The sequence below is a fragment of the Lipomyces doorenjongii genome (assembly GCF_038497915.1).
Source record: "Lipomyces doorenjongii strain NRRL Y-27504 unplaced genomic scaffold V1508scaffold_117, whole genome shotgun sequence".
NCBI classification, from domain to species: Eukaryota; Fungi; Ascomycota; class Lipomycetes; order Lipomycetales; family Lipomycetaceae; genus Lipomyces; species Lipomyces doorenjongii.
Genome location: NW_027118184.1, coordinates 1 through 18,586, shown reverse-complemented (window position 1 = coordinate 18,586; position 18,586 = coordinate 1). Strand labels below are relative to the sequence as shown.

The 18,586-nt window shown below is 46.9% G+C and overlaps 8 protein-coding genes across 8 annotated transcripts; 4 read left to right on the top strand and 4 right to left on the bottom strand.

Moving 5' to 3' along the window:
* Positions 1–340: 340 nt before the first annotated feature.
* Positions 341–2,446, top strand: V1508DRAFT_393183 (major facilitator superfamily domain-containing protein). The gene is made up of 2 exons (XM_066937968.1): positions 341–1,060; positions 1,120–2,446. The coding sequence occupies exons 1-2, from the start codon at positions 603–605 to the stop codon at positions 2,300–2,302; spliced, it is 1,641 nt and encodes a 546-aa protein (XP_066792588.1). The 5' UTR covers positions 341–602; the 3' UTR covers positions 2,303–2,446.
* On the bottom strand, positions 2,391–3,933 carry V1508DRAFT_427344 (Snf7 family). Its single transcript, XM_066941671.1, has 7 exons — positions 3,795–3,933; positions 3,663–3,739; positions 3,583–3,602; positions 3,438–3,515; positions 3,232–3,378; positions 3,107–3,175; positions 2,391–3,049 (listed from the first exon to the last, which is right to left on the bottom strand). The coding sequence occupies exons 2-7, from the start codon at positions 3,676–3,678 to the stop codon at positions 2,780–2,782; spliced, it is 600 nt and encodes a 199-aa protein (XP_066792587.1). The 5' UTR covers positions 3,679–3,739; positions 3,795–3,933; the 3' UTR covers positions 2,391–2,779.
* A 230-nt stretch (positions 3,934–4,163) lies between these two features.
* Positions 4,164–5,191, top strand: V1508DRAFT_361575 (uncharacterized protein; the record flags this gene model as incomplete). Its single annotated transcript, XM_066937195.1, has 2 exons — positions 4,164–4,597; positions 4,642–5,191. The coding sequence occupies 2 exons, from the start codon at positions 4,164–4,166 to the stop codon at positions 5,189–5,191; spliced, it is 984 nt and encodes a 327-aa protein (XP_066792586.1).
* Positions 5,192–5,241: 50 nt separating this feature from the next.
* Positions 5,242–6,223, bottom strand: V1508DRAFT_427334 (uncharacterized protein). The gene is made up of 2 exons (XM_066941670.1): positions 5,795–6,223; positions 5,242–5,740 (listed from the first exon to the last, which is right to left on the bottom strand). Exons 1-2 carry the CDS (start codon positions 5,991–5,993, stop codon positions 5,403–5,405), a joined length of 537 nt encoding a protein of 178 aa, XP_066792585.1. The 5' UTR covers positions 5,994–6,223; the 3' UTR covers positions 5,242–5,402.
* V1508DRAFT_427333 (uncharacterized protein) lies at positions 6,056–7,104 on the top strand. The gene is made up of 2 exons (XM_066941669.1): positions 6,056–6,105; positions 6,153–7,104. The coding sequence occupies exon 2, from the start codon at positions 6,289–6,291 to the stop codon at positions 6,952–6,954; it is 666 nt and encodes a 221-aa protein (XP_066792584.1). The 5' UTR covers positions 6,056–6,105; positions 6,153–6,288; the 3' UTR covers positions 6,955–7,104.
* On the bottom strand, positions 7,051–15,037 carry V1508DRAFT_427331 (armadillo-type protein). Its single transcript, XM_066941668.1, has 6 exons — positions 14,771–15,037; positions 13,076–14,703; positions 8,903–13,017; positions 7,533–8,850; positions 7,280–7,474; positions 7,051–7,225 (listed from the first exon to the last, which is right to left on the bottom strand). The coding sequence occupies exons 1-6, from the start codon at positions 14,815–14,817 to the stop codon at positions 7,221–7,223; spliced, it is 7,308 nt and encodes a 2,435-aa protein (XP_066792583.1). The 5' UTR covers positions 14,818–15,037; the 3' UTR covers positions 7,051–7,220.
* On the bottom strand, positions 15,038–16,308 carry V1508DRAFT_427325 (HotDog domain-containing protein). Its single transcript, XM_066941667.1, has 8 exons — positions 16,156–16,308; positions 16,046–16,099; positions 15,922–15,987; positions 15,820–15,862; positions 15,664–15,765; positions 15,594–15,610; positions 15,417–15,542; positions 15,038–15,365 (listed from the first exon to the last, which is right to left on the bottom strand). The coding sequence occupies exons 1-8, from the start codon at positions 16,282–16,284 to the stop codon at positions 15,333–15,335; spliced, it is 570 nt and encodes a 189-aa protein (XP_066792582.1). The 5' UTR covers positions 16,285–16,308; the 3' UTR covers positions 15,038–15,332.
* Positions 16,309–17,706: 1,398 nt separating this feature from the next.
* On the top strand, positions 17,707–18,586 carry V1508DRAFT_36498 (uncharacterized protein; the record flags this gene model as incomplete). The annotated part of the gene is made up of 1 exon (XM_066937316.1): positions 17,707–18,586. A coding segment is annotated over exon 1 (495 nt), but the record flags the coding sequence as incomplete, so codon positions are not given.

Genomic DNA, 18,586 nt, shown 5'->3' with positions numbered 1-18,586 from the left:
CGCCCGCGGCGGACCGGGTCCGCTGCGGCTGCTTCTATTAAAATAAGACTACTGTAATTTAATTAAATGGTCGCCACTCTCCGACGCATCTGTTAGGGCAGGATGGTCACTTAGGCAGGTTTACTCGCGCCTTCTAGTAGGGCTACAGTGGCAACCAAGTCCCGGGATTTCGTATTTACGAAGAAAAATGGATAGAGTTTTAGCTTGGAGTATATACTGGCCCCAGTCAACTAATTGCTGCAAAGCTTTGACCACTTAGTCTTAACCTCTTCTTGCATGTCAGCATTGTGATAACCTTATGGAGTTGTCAGCCCGTCCCGTCTTCTAACCGAAAATTGAACTAGCGCGAGTCCACATTACATTTTATACTCCGTTTTGGCAGCATGTTATTACTCATCAGCGTCATAGCGCATAGACGAGCAATGGCGAAGCCGTCTTATTTTGTTCACATTCTGATTCGCGTGCTTGTATACCCCCTTGATGGCCTGTGGTACCGCGACTACATATATGTATATAAATGACCTGTTGTTCTCCTCTGAAGCTTCTGTCTGTCAGTCTTCCTGATACCTAAGACTTCAATCATACAACAGTCGCCTGCTAATATGGATATTGTGCGAACCAGTTTTTTCGGCGAATTGGTGCATTTTGCATCTGGTGGCCGACTGTTTCAGTTCCCTGATCAGCAACCTGGATTCAAATTTCCCATCGATGAAGTGCACGACCCTACCCTTTCAACTCCTGAATCTGAGAAGGACGAGAAACTATTATCTAAGGACGAAGAATCCTCTACTGGTACAACACGCCGACCAGAGGACGCGGAGACCGGTAAGGACGCTACCCTGGTTGACTGGTACGGGCCAGACGACCCCGAGAACCCTCAGAACTGGCCTTTTGGTCGCAAGATATTCGTCATGACGCAGCTGTGTCTGCTCACTGTCGCGCTGTACATGGGATCTTCTATCTACACTCCAGGCGTGGACCAATTGGTGGAAGATTTTCATATCAGCGTCACTGTCGCGTCCATCCCGCTCTGCGTTTATGTTTTTGGATACGGTATCGGGTAAGTCATTATTCCCTGACGCTGTATGATAAGCGGGTCTAACGTGATGTGGACAATAGTCAAATGCTCTTTGCTCCCTTGTCTGAAGTCCCCGCTATCGGTCGCAACTGGGTGTATCTTCCTACTATGTTTATCTTTGTAATCCTTCAGATTCCAACCGCGTTATCCAAGAACATCGGATCGCTAATAGCTCTTCGATTTATTGCTGGCTTCTTTTCCTCGCCTGCTCTATCGAATGGTGGCGCATCTATGGGAGATATGATGGCGCCGTCATTTGTTCCCTACGGCATTGCTATCTGGGCTGGAGCAGCCGTCTGTGGACCAGTGCTTGGCCCGCTTCTGGGTGGTGTTTTCACGCAGATCAAGGACTGGAGATGGTCTTTCTGGTGTCTAATGTGGATATCCGGTGCAGCATTTATCGTTTTACTTTTTTCTCTACCGGAAACCTTTGGGCCGACCGTGTTGTCACGTCGTGCTAGGAGACTGCGGAAGTCTACGGGCAACAAGGAATTGACGACAAAGTCCGAGCTGGAGTTTGCCTCGGTCACGACTGGTGTGATGATTCAGGACAACTTGATTCGTCCATTTATCATCTCTTTCTTGGAGCCGGGCGTTCTCATGCTCAACATCTATACCGGATTTATGTACGCGGTCTTGTATACATGGTTTGAGGCATTCCCTATTGTTTTCGTAGGCATACACCACTTCAACCTAATTCAGAGCGGCCTATCTTTCTGTGGTTTGATGGTCGGTTGCGTGATCAGCTGCACAATCTACTTATATTTGATTGGACACAAGATCATCCCATGGCTTATGGCCGGGCATCGTCCCGAGGTTTTGTTCCAGATCGCGTTCTTTGCTGCGCCGATCCTGCCTGTGGCACTAATTTTCTTCGGCTGGTCGTCAACGTCTACCGTACACTGGATCGCTCCAATTATAGCGTCCGGCCTGTTTTTGGTCGGTGGATACATTGTTTTCCAAGTCCTCTTCAACTACCTCGGCATGTCGTACCCGAGGTATCTCGCCTCTGTTTTCGCCGGTAACGGACTCTTCCGATCAGCAATGGCGGGCGCATTCCCTCTCTTTGCGCGCCAGCTGTTCGTGAAGCTCGGTCCCTCGAAGTTCCCTATCGGATTCGGTTCTACTGTCTTGGCCGGTATAGCCGCGGTGTTGGTGGCGCTTCCATTTTTCTTTTTCCGGGCTGGGCACTTGATGAGAGCACGCTCGAAGTATGCGAATTAGTTTTTATATAATTAACTAATTAATATGCTGGGATTTCGTGCGTACAATCAAATTATGGGTATCGGGTTATAGAATGGCATCAATGGTATAGATCATATGTATCTGTTAATTAATATTAATAAACTCCTTCAATCTCTCCTCTAAATAATTGTTGCAAGTGAAGATGATTGGCCCACATGCTAGGCATAAGGCAGGGTGCCTTCACCTTCTCATATTGATTGACGAACAGGTCCGAAAGTGTGATCATCTTGAGTCTGGCCGTGGACGCTCTCTTCTGCGAATTTTATGGTCCAAGCTATCCATGGATACAAGTCGCTTGATCGGATTATACGGGAAGATATTCCTAGCCCTGATGCTACTATTATCCTGTAATACAGTTGTACATATAACCATACAATAAATGAAATAGACACAGCCTCAACCTATGCCCCAACGCACCTCACCAACAAAACTTCCGTTATTTGTGATGTCCATAATCTACGATCTCAGCGCACGCAATCTCTCTCCAAGTGAGTCCTCTTCAACCTCAGTTGCCACTGGGCCAACTCTAGCTCGCGATGGTGTATTTTCCTCGAGATTTCTCTGTAACTCAAGTCCGGCCTCGTCGGCAACTTTCTGGAGAAGGAGGTCCACGTCTTCTTGAGGCGCGGCAATCGCGTTGCTGACTTGGCCAGCGTCTTCATAGTAGGAAGTTGTCACATCTAGATCTTCAAACTGACTTTCGAATTTCTCCATGACCAAGGACATCTATAGACCAATCATTAGCGCTTTTATGGCCTATCTCATCTAATCGCCTCTCCTTACCTTTTCTAAATTCATACTCTCCATAGCTCTGTCCATATTCTTCACGACATTTGCCATATTCCCAGTAACCTCCAGTTAACATGTTAGTAATGTACTATGTGTGGGCTCATTTATTTTATTCTTACCGTCCTCATGGTAACTGCAGTCTGAACTCGACTAGCAACGGCGTCGATTCTGGACGCAAGTCGCAACAAATTCATTCGTTCACTCTGCTTGCGAATCGCATTCTGTGCATATACTTTGGCTATATCTGGGTTACCTTGTTGTATAGCCTATAATGGCCGCGTCAGCATGTGTAAGTCAGATTCTGCAAATACAGCCCAGCGCGTACCTTTTTTATTTTACTCTTTTCGCTCTGCTCATCCTTCGCAGCTCTAGCTGCTTGTCGATTGAGCTGTTTGGAGGTAAACTGTCGGCGGTTAAACGTGAGTATTTTGTCTCGTTGCCAGTACAGTGTTCTGCAAGGACTTACTAACCTTCAAGTTGAATAGTGATTCTGTAAAACTAGATTTAACTATACAATTCCAGAATATCAATTATAGAAATAATAACTTACTTTCTAATCCTGACATCTTTACTGTAATCGGAATTCCTTGTTTCTCAGTGGAGAGATTAACGGTTGCAATCCTAGTTCTATTGCCACGTAAGCTACTACCTTCAATACCTCAAAGTCAGCCGAAGCCCCTGCCTTTCTAATGTGGAGATTAAGAAATCGCAAAGAATAGCGCGCGCCCTGTAAAAAGAATGCGGAACAAATTTGATCTTGGAGTGCGGACGATGACGTTTCGCAGTTCCACTGGCACAGACATGCTCTGCCTGGGTTTAGCGCGGCGTCAAGCTACTTTACTCGTTCCATAGCAACCTCACTCTGGAATTGGCAACGTGCACGGCGGAAACACCCGAACAATGAGGGTTTGGGTTTGGGTTACTGCACGCTTGAACAAGGTGCTCTTTGCCCTAACCCAAGTCGAGTAAACATCGCAACCACACTCCCGTAAATGTTATATCACTTTCACCCGATTTGCGAATGATAACAACATAGATCGAAGTCTTCGCCATGTCGTCTATAGACAAATATCGCGTTGATATTACGTCCCTCAGGTCGGAATGTGAGTCTACTCTTTTCTCTCATAGGTGGCTCTCTGCTGGCAATACTAACGCTGCTTCCATCGATCCAGTGACTTTATTATCACGGAAACGAGCGCAGTTAGCGTCACGGTTGGCATATCTTAAATCCAGTAAGGCTGTTTTTTCTAGACCAGGACCGGAAGCGACGCAGAGTCTTTTGTCAGATGAGTTACTGGAGCGAGATAGGGAGCGGGGAAAACTGCTTCTTGCCCATTTATCAGAGAAATACGATGAACAGCAGAACATACATCTGCAAAACCTATATCGACTGGCCGGTGTTACGGCATTTAAAGTTAGAGATCCGTCAGCTAATGGAAAAGGCGATTTACTGGGTATCAGGATAGAATGCTTTGCTTTAAGTATGTGCACCTGACATCGAGTAGCTGAAATGACAGCATGTTGACGAGGATTACAGAAAAATTCGGCGCGCCACATTACATACTATTGTCAGTAGACGGGAAGACTAATTCTTATGACATATATAAATATACTGTTCCACTACATATTCCTCTGGCCAGTCTAGCAAAAAAGTACCTGCACAAGGATCTAGGTGTATGTTGTTTTCGTTCTAGTTCTTACCCCAAGGTTTTGCTAACACTCTCACACCAGGCATTTGTCCGTGCAGTGAGAAAAGAGATTATTCTGGATGTCAATAAGCGAACCCATCTGTCGTGTCTCTCGAATGTGGTTGCCATTGAAGCCGACGATGCCTGCGAGCTGGTTAAGCTGGAGTTCGCGTTTCCTAAATATGGCGCATGCATTGCTTATTTGCGATGCAACATGGTTGATATTAAGAGCGCAGTTGTCACAAAATTTGTTCAAAAGCAGGCTGATGACCCAGATATGGATCATGAATTCCAAGACGAGGAAAGACAGACTGTGCGCGATGAGAAGCTAGAAGCGCTGATGCCCGGTCGCATTGATCAACTGTGCGTAAGGCTTGCGACGATAGAGTAAACCAGGAGTAGCAAGAAGGGGTACCTGTATAGTAAGGGATGGTCTTGGAGTTTACGGCCGCATTTGGTATATCATTATTTAGTCGTGCGTGTACAATCTGTGTCACTATTTATAATAAATCTTGGTTTGGAGAACAAAATACAAAATAAATTTAGTCGCGAAATTACTAATACAAATAATCGCCTAGATATACCCAAACTCCCTTAGTCGCTTAATCATTTTTCTTCCCTTTCACTTCAGGCTTCTCGTTCGGAAACGAATCAGACAAAAAATTCTCAATGGCATCTTCAAGTTCTTTCGCCTTCGGATCCAAATTTTTTTCAAGTTGTTTCGACAGTTCGGTCTGCAAACCGAGGCCACGCGCATAGCTGAGCATCGCCGCGTGAAATTCTTGTGCGTTGTTTATGTTGAAGACAAGTGCGACGCCTGTGACTCCCATTGCAAAGGTAGAGCATGAAAGAAGTGTTCCGAGGGTAACGGCCTGTATGCCGTCTTGATATTTGTTGAATTGTGGGACGTAGTTATTATGGTGGAAGAGAGATGGCACGTCTGAAAACTAGTTGTTAAATCATATTCCACGTACCCACTAAAAAATTCTCTTACGTCTCCTCGAAAGAGCTGCCCTTTTTGTGATCATGACCGAGAAGTAGGTAGCCGTAGTTGCAAACAAGAAATTTCGAAACAGTTTTTTCCTTTCGGGAGTTAAGCTCTGCCGCCATGATCGTTTCGCTGGCGGAACTGGTGGAACCTGGTCAGGAGACGACGGCGCAGCTGTTTCTGAGGCACCCATCGCGAGACTCATAGTATGATCCAGTTGGTCGATGTCTGGCTGTCATTATTAGCATGCCAATCCATGGCTAAACTTGCAACTTTGTTCCCACAGCTTTCAACCTGAAAATCGTGGCAAATAAACAGTGAGTACACGTACAGGTTTAACCAGTCGGATATATCTGACCAACAGCCAATTGGACTACGAGCCTCCTTTTATTGCTGAGAGCAGCCGTTAATGATGTTTGGGTGGGTCTAGTCACTCCAAGGACGGCGAAAAGCAACGCCGCACTCCACCCGACGATATTTTATTTTGCCCCTCCTTGAGGATGGATCGCTGTACTACATGGCAACAGATTTTTGATTCCGCACCAATGCAACACGACAGAGCATCTTCGCCCGAGTCTGATGAGGCACCGTCTGAGTCTCGACTTGGTGACCATACCGAGAATAACCTTGACGACAAAACCGACACACATGACACACCCTACTCTACACCGCCATCAGACGCACCTACGATTTCGCGGTCACCGTCGCCACAGGACTCTTCAGGCAATTTTGTGTCCCCAGATTTGCAACGTCTACATCGGGATCATTCACAACGAGGCTACCTAGACGGCATAACCAAGGGAAAGCCGGAGTCAGTTCAGAATGCATTCGACAGTGGCTACCCGTTTGGCGCAGAGTTGGGACTTCACATCGGGCGTGTGCTCGGCATGCTTCAGGGTCTCAGAAGTCGTGCTGCTAGTTTAAAGACTTGGGAGGCCACTGTTGTCGATCTTGAGAGACACGCAAGATCAGAGTTATTGGATGTACAGGATTTATTTAGCAGTCATTATTGGAGTGTCGATGCAACCAGTGGAGAGATATTACCACGATGGGTTAGCGAGAATGAGTACAGAAATGCCGAGTTTTCTGCCGTGGTTGCCAAACACCCGTTGATTCACAGATGGACCGATACAGTAGAGGCTCTAATGAAAGATTATAGATACTAATGCATAACATGGGATATTCGTTGTATCAAATGCATTTGGGGAAAAAATGGCGTTTGGGATATTAAAAGGATGTATCTAGGTTATAATAGCAATATGTGATGCAACCAATACTCTATCATTGACAGTTAATATAGTACAAATCTAACATCCAAGCAAATAGCTAAAATCACGGTGTAACTCCATACACGCAGTTCACAAACCAAGACCAATGTGCCACCCAATCCTGCATATCCAACCTTACCACGAGCCATCTTTAACGCATTCAATTACCCTATTAGAAAAGATTAGTTAACCTGAACACACTAAAACATTGTGGGTAGCTTACAAAACGAGCACCATCCAATATAGTGCTGGCACAGATTCTCAACTGACGTTGCCTGCTGGATGAGCTTGTCGACCTGATGCGGCACATCAAGTTCCTTTGGTAGCTTAAAATCGTTTCCTGTAAGCTTATCCGATATTCGTTTCAATACAACTGTTGCACGGGCATTACGCGACTCCAGCTGGTTTTGAAGTTCCACTACAGCCATCAGTCAGTATGCATACTTGCGACAGACTATTCATAATTGTCAACTTACAATTCACGACTTCTTCCTCGTCAATCTGCGGCCTTCTTCTATCCAGTCCGGAAGATGACGCTGCAATAATGCTTCCTTTACGCTCTCTATTTGACATCGAACTCGAAACATTCCCAGCGATATTGGCGGTACCGTTTCTACTAATACCATCGACTGAATAAGGTCCTCCGGGAGCTTGTGATGGACGCTCCGGCTGTGGTAGATTGAAACCCCAGTTAATCAAAGGATCATGCGCAAAAGCTTCCAAAATAGCCATTAATGATTCCTTGTTATCACGAAGAACCCGCATGACGTTTTCACAGGTAATACGGAAACTGCCTTCTATGCCCGAGACCTCCATGGCATAGGTAAGCATTCGAGTAAGTCGGAACGGTACCTTCTCAGGATACTTCTCACGAAGGATTGCAGCTTCAAAGCAGTCTCCGAAATCGATGTGAACAACTTTGCCAGTGTATCGATCGAGCATAAGATTCGAGGGATGACGATCACCAAGTCCAAGTATGTATCCGACCATAGACATGACAGCCAGTGAGCGCGTGTACGTAGTACGACGGTCCAGCCACGCTTCGGATGATCTGCTCTTCAACCAAAGAACACGGTAAAGATCCTGACCAGTTGTGTTATCCAGAGCATACATAAACACCTCCACCTTCTGAATGAGAGTGAGATGATCGTAATCCGGCGCCATCTGCAACATAATCCGATGCTCGATGTTGAGCAGAATTTTGCGCGAGTCACGGTATTCTCTGATAAGCACATGGAACGTATCACTATCCTTGACCCAACCAAGCAAACCAGACTTGGGGGACAGTGGAATAGCTGGATATTGCTGGATACTCAAGTGACGTTTGAAACATTCTGAATCAGCAGAAAGTAACGTGTTAACTAACCCGAATAATTGCATGACCAAACTATCCTGACGAATATCCTCATGACCCTTAAGTACATATTGATAGTCTTGGCCATCGCTACCTTTAATTGTGAGTCGTCTTGGTCGCTGTTTTGAGGAGATAACCGTAAAAGTCGGTTCGAAGCTGACAATCCGAATGATAGGCTTGCCACTAGCATACGTTGCCGGGACTGCCAGCTCAAGATCATGGCATTCCAGTAAGTTAGGCGACACGTACTGGAGGTCAAGTGTTTGAAGTTGAGGCAGCTGACGAGTGATTCTTCGGAAAACATTGTAATAGACATCCCAGGCCTGATTCAAGTGTGTCATATCATTAGTGCGCTTAAAACTTAATACCCATTCATAGGCTTCTCGAAGATCACGACCGAACGCCTGATGGAATGAAATTTCACGCAGAGTTTGAGGACCCTAGAACAGAGTTAGCCTAATCACAGCTAATGAAACACGAAACATGTCCTACCCTCTCTAGCATCTTATGCAGAGGCTCTAAGGTGGCGAACATCTTCTCGATGTTATGATCACCGAAGAATAATCTGGATGCATCCTCTAGACCTTCATGCCATTGTTCGTGCCACAGTACAGCAACGCGTATTAGTTCCTGAATGACAATCTCCGCGTGCTTCACAAGCATGGCACTATGAGAACGCATCTTGTCCATAATAGCAGCAGCAGCCATTTGACGCGTATGACTGTCAGACTTGATCGCCACCGTCAACGGGTACACCAGTGCCTGAGGATGTGCTCGACCCAGATCTGACAATAATGTGTGAAGCGATTTGCGCACAATCGGATTAGGCTGATGAATCCTTGCGATCAACTGTGGAATGACTTCTAGCCACGTGTCGATACTCACGGTGGTGAAGCCCTCGTTCATTGCTTTGGCCGGATCAGGCAAACCACCGTAACGGAACCAGAGAGTGAGCAGCCTTAACGTGTCCTGTAGCGAATTACCGCTTGATAAGTAAATAGACTTAAAGAAGCCCTGAATTGCTGGCAGTACATATTTGTCGACAAGCTCGTTAGACATCGCTTCATTTCTGTCCTTACTATCAGGTTTATCGGTGAACGTGACGACTTCGAAATTTGCGAGAGCCCAGTTATGCCACGCTTTGTACCATCCTTTGTCAAAGTAGGTCGCCAATAGATATGATCTCAGAATAGAGTTCGAATTCGCACTTCGCCAAGAGTCGTGAAGTGCGATTTGCCATTCACCCTGTTTCAAGAAGCATCGAGCAAGTAATTTCGTGTAGTCTTGAATACGGGTCCTGGCGACCGCAGACGAAGTAGCTGCGCTTATGTTTCCATTGGCGTTGCCGTTGCCGTTGACTAGCGCACCCGACCCATTCACGCTACCATTGCCATTCACCGCGTGTACATTTGTAAGCGAGGCAGACACGACGAGCTCGGACGGTAGGGGCTCTGTCATAAGGTCATTCGTATTTAATCCGAGATCTTGCGACATCTTCGCTGTGAAATCGCATAAATGACTCAAGGCCTCTTTCTGGTTTCCAGTCGCCCACATATACTTTAATTGAGCATACACAACCTGTGGAGGCGCGCGACCAGCGTATGATGTTGGTGCTGAATTGACCAAGTCGATTGGATCAGGATCATCGACGAGTGAATTGAGAGATTTCTCTGCCAGTCCCATTCGACCAGATTTTCGACAGAGATTTGCAAACTTGATCCACATTTCCATGTCCTGACGAGGCTTGACAACGAGAGCGCGAACCTTAAGCATGCGTTGCCATATATCCACGTTTCGCTGGCAACCTTTGAGCCTTCTTGTCCACGTTTTCCGCATAACTCGCTGCTGCTCTGGATCATCGGCCGCCATTTTGTAAGTAATGATTTCTTCCAATTCGGAAAGCATCTGAACTCGGACCACAACACCATACGCACGGTTATAACTCTCGCCAACCAGTGCAGCCAGCTCGGTAATAAGCAGATCACGCGCCTTTACAATATGCACAGCGGCGTCTTCAAAATGATTCCGATGTAAAGAGAGAATAGCATGGAAGAACGATCTATCTGGCGATTCCACCTTCATGACATTGATGTACTGAGCCATACGGTCCCACTGCCCCAGACCCCATGCTGCCGCCGCAGCTAATGGAGCGATGGATCTCCGGATCTCATTATTTGAATTGATCCACTTTTCATGCGCCAACTGAGACAGCAAATCCCACTCACCCAATGCATGTAGACATCGCATCTTACCCATTGTAATATCCAGGCTATTAGGCTCATCTTCTTCTCTCCGATTATACGCTTCTAACGCATCTTCCCATCTCTGCAACTTTTCGTACCATGTCTCCTTCAGCTGCAAATCGTGATGCTGTTGAGCGTGCTTCAAAATTCCAACTGCAGCGTCATTTTGTTGCAGTTGATTGTTGATGCTAATTAAAGACTCAATGGTCGGCGTCGTGGGCTCCTGAATAAATTCGAGTTCTTTGTAATGCAAGGCCTTCGCATAGGCATGACATCTAGTTGCATACTGTCCCAAAGTGCGAATGTCCATCGGTAGCGCCTTGTCATCGTGCTCCATAAACTCCGCAAGATTCAGCAAGGTCTGCAGGATCTCAGGCGGAATCTTAGGCGACATCAACGCGGTTTCGATTGCACGCACCAATTCATCCTGATACTGATCATAAAGTTCTGTCCAACACGACACGAAGCTGACGTTGAATAGATCCTTCGCAAGAGGATAGTATACACCAGCCAAGGACGCACAAGCTCGTAGTGCGTGCGAAGGTGACTCTTTTAGCAGCTCGACACTAAGACGCCTGATCCATTCTTGCCAGTCATCTCTAGTTGACTTCTGCGATGCCTCCCATGCTGCTTTGAGATGCTGTTGGTTAACAGGTAATTTCTTAACCGGCGCCTTGGCCTCAGAAACCTCATCAATACCGCTGACCGCGTATTTCTTATCTGATTCGGTATCAAGTCTCTGCGGGAACGGCTCCTTCTTAACCATCTTGGACACCAAAAGTTCATACTGCAAATGATATATCTTATTCGACACCACGACTTTATTAATCACAGGTATGAACACCGCGATGTCGTCCCGGAGGTAATAAATCATCGACGTGACGAGTTCCATTGCAGACCTGCGCACATCGTCATTAGTAGTCGATGCAAGCACACGAAGCGTCGGGTGCATAATTCTAGAGACCATATCTTCCAGATTAACGTTCTTGCACATTTGGCCGACGGTTTCCATTGCGGCGATTTCCAGCACAGGCGGTGAATTTTCAAACATACGAACAACAGATGGGAGTACAAGATGGATATACTCCTCGACATTTGATCCGAAGACAACAAAAGCATGAAGAACTTTCTGGGTAGGAGTTCTGAGAGCGGATTTGTCTTGATCAAATATTTGAAGCATTAATGGGAGTAACTGCTGAAGGTACATCTTGAAATCGCCCTCGAGAGCGCGTGAGACAGATTCGACAAGTGTGAGGATCGTAATCTGCAGACTAGATGACTGTTTGAAGAAATCCCGAACGAGAACGAATATGTCTGGTAGGAAGTTCCGGATGTGTTGCTTTACAATTGTTACCAGGATGCCGAGTTGCTGGAAGTAAAAATCAAGGATACTGTGCGAACAGGTACGCATGACGGCCAAAAAGCTTGGGATGATCTGTGTCAGGAATGGCACGCACTTCAATCCAAGCGTCTTGAAAATATACATGATCGCCTGGATTACCGCAGTATGATGAGTGCCGAGCGATGGATCTCTCAGGATGTTCAAAAGAATATTAACCACAACGGTCGCATAATAATCGTCCGATGATGATGGATTGATACCGGCCATCAATAGTGACACATCAGTCGAAGTCGCACTATGTTCACGTGACTTGTCGCCAGTTCCTCGCTCAACAATTTGATGCTTGTATGGATCCAATGCGCCAAGAATGCCGATAAGTTTGACTGTCTCTCGTTGAATATGTAATGATTGCTCTGATTTCAAGATAGACACTAGCACACCGAGAAGCTGTGGATAATCAATGAGTGGATCGATGACATAGCCGGAGCTATTGGCAAGCTGACCCAGCGTGCGAAGTGCGGCATCTCTCTTCAGTGGCGAACTTTGATCCTGCAAGACATCTAGAATTAATGGCATCAAATCTTTGATATAAGGAATAAGTTCCTCCCCGCCGACGCGGGATAATTCGCCCAGCGCAGTAATCACACTAGCTGCAGTCGAGGTACTGTTATCGCGCGCTTTCGGTAATAGAACTTTAATCATTGGATTGACGTAAGGCTTTATCAGTCCTTTTGTCGACCGAACCAGAATTGATAGCAATTTTGCGCTCTCTTCTTTGGATCTGCTATTGGTCGAGTACTCGAGCTCCGTGAGAAGCTGAATCAGTGTCTTTCGCAGAGGAGGCATGACATATGCTGGATTGATATTCGTCAGGCGGCCAATGATTCTAATCGACACTTGACGCACTGCGAAAACTTCGTCGTTCAGCGCGGTAAACAACAGTCGTACATTGTCGGCTTGTGAGAGATGGGAATCAAATCGGGCGTCGAATGATTTGAGAACTTCAAGTCGGATTTCGGCGACTACTAGCTGTTAGCATTACGATCCTTGTTACTTTCTCAACAAGATATTATAACATACCAGGATCAGCTATCGCAACAGCCAATAACTTCTCCAAAACATCGCCAACTACCCGAATTGCGTGGGCACTAGTCTGGAAACAAATTGGATCCTTCAAAAACAGTGAACACGATGCCAGCGCAGTCGCCTTTCTGACCTCTGGATTCTCGTCATCCAGATAGGTAATCACGCAGTTGCGCACAAATTCATTGAACGTATATCCTGTAAAATCAAATGTTCCCAGAATTCGCATTGTAAGCGCAATGAGGTCTGTGTCTTTCATGTCATTGTTCGCAGCAGGTCCATCTTTAGAAAGTATTGCTTCTCGATATTCACGAGCAGCGTCCGAAAGCATTGGTAGTGTCGACTCTGGCGATCCGGGCACCCGGAACGGTCGCCCACTAAGAGAGAATGCAATGATGGTGATGAGACGCTCTTGTATCGTTGGCAGCAAAGGTCGAATATATGTCGCGAGATCAACCAACGTAGTTCGCAAATGTTCGGTAAGACCGCACGCAAACATCAAATCCAAAATGTCAAGGTTAAGATTCTTCGTCAATGCCTGACCTACAGCCGCTGCTAACATACTGATACATTCGAAAATCGACTTTTCTTGTTCTTTTCTAGCTCGACCTTTTTGGCTCAGTCCCTCCTTAACGTTGGTCAGGATAGCGTCTAAGTACGGACCCATATTACTTCTGACAGCGCCGGCAATTTTACCGATCGATTGGAACACTTGATTGCGTTCGCGGTCCTTTTTCAATTGTCCGAGTAGATGAAGCATGCATTTATGCATGTACTTACTAGCGAAGTCGTTCGGGTTATAGCTCGCGAGATTAGGCATCATAACGAGGACAGTCCTCCTGACAAGATTGTCTCTGTGGTCTTTGTACTTGAGCACCGTCTCGCAAACATCGTCGTAGTACTTTTGCATAAACATTCCCGCTTGTTCAAAAAGTTCGCGGTACACTAGCAGGCTTCCATGAATCGCATCCGCAGAGCCTATTCGGAACCCTTTCTGGGCTTCCTCGTAAATCTTCGAGTACCACTGTTGCCGCAGCTGATTATCCCTCTGGTAAATAATCTTCAGGCAAGCACGCAACGCATCCGCGGCATCGTTCCTAACCGTAACTTTCGGATCCCGCAACGCAACCCAAATAAGATCGAGGATCTGGGGCACATAAGCATACAAAATTGTGGGACAATTCTGCGCGAGTTCGGATATAATCAGCATGGCAGCCTGTCGCCGGGATTCCTGACGATCGGATTGTAACCATTCCAGCGCACGTTTCACTTCAAACTCGACAAAGTCGACAGTGAGAGTGCCGCCAGGGATGGCGAGACGGCCCAGCGCTTTGGCGGCGACACGCATAGCGTCGACGTCGTTGGACGGGATTACTATGCGGAGGTAGTTTGCAAATCTGGTGATCTTTGTCGCATTTTCCTCTGTTCCATCAAAATCTATTAATTTGTCGATCGCCGTGATGCCCCCAAGCTTATCGTATGTGTCAGTTGAGTGTATCAGTTCGAAAATACGACGGTTCACATCGTTATTATATCGCGTGAATTGATCTATCGGAAGCTCGCGCACGACCACCAAAAGATGGTCGCGAAGTTCCTCTGCAGACCGATTACGGATTTCAGGAGATCTGTGTCGCAATTAACAGTTAGCCAGGCCACAATTCAGCGAATACGTGAACGTTGCCGGAAACTCACTTTGACCGGAGGTCGCTGAAGATGTGATTCAAGACCGAATTGTCCATTACGACGTCTCAAACGGCCAAGGCCAATATCACTCGTCCGTCCTGCTTAGAAAGAGCCTGTGGAATACAACACGATGAGATAGACTATATTGGCTGCCGTTCAATTCTTTTCTTTGCGGCAAAATGTCTGCCTGTGCTTTTCGCGATCACGATGGTGGTCATGCGGCTCCAGAGCAACAGCATAACTGTCCCACATTTGGTATTTTTTTAATCAGGTGGTCTGCTACGAGTCAGAATATTGTTGATCTTTGAAGCCATCTCTAGCCTAAGTATTGGTTAATCCCGTTACCAACAAGGAATTTGCTACTAATCGATAAAATTGATTCCAGTTATTCGGGTCCAATTTATCAAGTTTGCTACGGATCAAATGTATGCCTCGTCGCCATGCAAATGCCGTCCAGGTTCCTACTGTATACACAATATTCGTTCGAAAATCTAGGTCATGGAAGTCTTGTTTGCGAGATTGCGATGGCATTTTCACTTTCCTTGCATGCGCTACAAATAGATTCGAGTAATTATGCCTTGTACTCCTCTAGTCTATTATTTTCCTACATGACGTTAGTACTTCCACTCTGCATAATCATGAACAGGTTACTTGCATCCTTAATGGCGGCAGCAATGTATTTAGTATGCGTTCCCCGCGCAAACAATTCGTATTTATGGGACTTGAAAAACTCTACGCTAGTGAACGCCAAATTGCGACCGAGTTTGTGACACTTGCTTTCCTTCTAGTTGTTAGCCAGAATACATTCTATCACGTTGAAGGAGCAACTAACTATAAAGATTTTGTCTCCTACCCACAATTAGTTTGATAAAGCTGTAACAAGGAGTCCGAGTGATACGCACCGACTTTGCCGCCTGACGAGATATACGTCACATTCAGGTCGGTGGAGACACCGGTGCTGTACATGCCCCGTGACGAAACCGCCAAAGACCCAGCCAGATCGACTACAATCATCAGTGGCAGGTCTAGGACAAAAATACGAACTAGGTTTCGCGTACCAAGAGAAGCAACAGTTCCGCCATGTAAGATTTGTAACCGATTCTGCATGCGTTTGGCCGTTAGCACGCAAGAGAAATACTGCTCCTCGATTTCGAACACACTGTGTGACTCTTCTCTATAGTCAATTCCATTTTAACGTATCCGGGAACCGCATCCAGCAATTTCAACTAACGTGTGACTATAGTCAGTGCAATTCATCCAGCCGAGCACTGTCATACTACTTACACGTGGAATTAAAATCGGTTCCAGTCCTGAAGTCGCCAGGAACGACGACCAAACCTGTCCTGCAATTGAGCATTGGCCTAATCATCAAGAACTGTCGGACGTACGCATACCCTTTTCACGAAAGGCAGTGCGGACGCCATAACTAAAACTTTGGCTCTAATTGCCCTGCTAATATCCAAATTCCGAAATAATTTTAACGCGAAAAGAAGAATTAAATGCAATTGCCCACTGTGCGGCATGCGATTGGTGGTGCGCAATTATGATTGAGGGTACGACGGCAAGATTTTGCGGGGCATAGAATCTCGGATTTTGCATTCTGGACATCCCCGACAGCTGCTGCTTGCTACATTCCAACCACTGAGAACTATCTCATGAGTGATCACCACTGATCGGAAAGATGATTACTTGGTGACGGTTGGTGAGTGCCAGAAGTCATATCTGTACAACACCAACATCCTGACTCATTCGACAATATTATTGCCAGGACGTGGCGATCCTAAGTGTTCGACTTAACCCATTGATATTCAAAGCGTACACAATGAGCAGCGGTAAGACAATACTCTCTTTATTTAAGCAGTTATGTATGGAGAGGTTGGCCTAGAATGTGATTGGGTCATATCAGGCACTGGATACCCCATCAGGCCGCAATGCTATACCATTCTACTGTCAAATGATGATGCGAGACCTTGGTATTATATATTTTGAGAGGCAGCTCACTGCAAAGAATGAAGTCACAAAAATTTATTATGTTACCGTGACATGCACGGCATTGTTTTACGCTGTTCGGAACGAACAGATCCCTGAGTAGGGCAGACAAAATTTGCGCAGTCTCGGATCGGCGAGAAATGGCAGAAGAACGTAGTAGTATATTCCAACGATTTCAGATTCGATCCCATTAAACAGTCCGCAGGCTGTCCACAGGCTTCCCGCAGCCACAATGAGCGGATAAGCTGAATTACCCGCTATGTTTAGCACGCATATTTTAGTTAGAAGGCTGCCGATAGGCTGTAGAACCTGGGAACGTGCGACCCACTCTTGCAGGATGACTACGGCAGCGACGACGATGGCGGCAGCGACACAGGTGGTCGACACAATGGCGTTTCGCAAAGCCTGCAGAGACCGGAAGAGGACACTGTGTCATGGCCATAGATACGTAAGCAGAAGCGTAGGCGTTACGTATGGAAGGACGACCATTGGATGCTGGTCCGTAGTGAAGATCAATGACTCCGGCGATATGATAAGCTTGATCGGCGCCTCGCTAATCCACGTCAAATAAATTTAGGCCCTGCGTCATCCGGTCACCGCTAGTAAATCCCCAACCCTAGGTCAAGTGCGGCGTCACGCGCCAGGAGCGGTAGAAAAGGAGCACAGGCCGTCAGGTGCGGACTCAAGCGAGAAGCTAGCGCACGCCAACGCACATATATGCACGTGACGATGAGACTCATTTCGACACTGGCCCTCGAAGTAATTAATCGTACACCGTCAGTGTAGAAAGTAGATGGCTAGTATCAGACTACAGAAAGCAGCCAGAAGTAGAGTAGAGTAGATGTTGGAGTAGAGAGCACCGTCGTACGCAAACTGTCCATTCTTATTCACAGGGCAGTTACATTACGGAGACTGCTGACTGAGCCTCGTTCACTTGACCTTGAAACGCGAGAGCTTGGGACTGGGGACTTGAGTCTACCACCACCCCCGGGATTAACCGCGCTGGAGCGACCCCACCCGCGGGAAGGTCACTACACACATCGCGAGTGCTGCTCGCAGGAGGCTACCCGCCTGTGCTTGTATCGGCTGTGTCGCGGTGCCTTCGTGTCTTTGCGTTCTTTGAGCTCTCTTGCTCGCTGTGCCGGTGGAGCAGATTGCCAGCGGTGGCCGCGTTGCGCTTATGAGCTACTCGTGGCCAGCAAATACTCCTGCTGCGTCCTCGCTGCTCCGGATACAGATCCCGCACTGGGAACTGCCTGACGAACTCTTCTATACGCGCTGACCGGTCTCGAGACTCTTCCTAACCTCGCCTCCTTCTGCATCGCCTCTCTCAAAGCGGGCATGGCCCCGTTATCTCCCAGGCAAACGGATCCTCCACCGCAAGGCGATCCTCCACCGTCGTCCTCCCCCTCTGCTCTCTTCGCACCTACGGTTAACCCCCCGATGGTCACGGCTTATCAGTCACCGCAACCTGAGTACGATTCGGCCCCTTTGCCATCGGCCCCCTCGACTTCCCGCCTTAACTCTTCGGTCGACGTCATGTCAACTGCGTACACGCTATTCTTTCCCCCGGACTCACGTCGGCAACTCCCTATGAACTTGCCCCCGTCCCAGTCGCTGCAGCAGTCATTGACCGGGGCATCACTTCCGCATCCTAACTTTACACAGCAGCCATCAGCTTCGATTGCCTATCCTCCACCATCCGGGACGTTTCCGACTCCAATCCATAGCCAAGAGCTGGAGCAACAACAACAACAACAACAACAACAACAACAACAACAACAACAACAACAACAACAACAACAACAACAACAACAACAACAACAACAACAACAA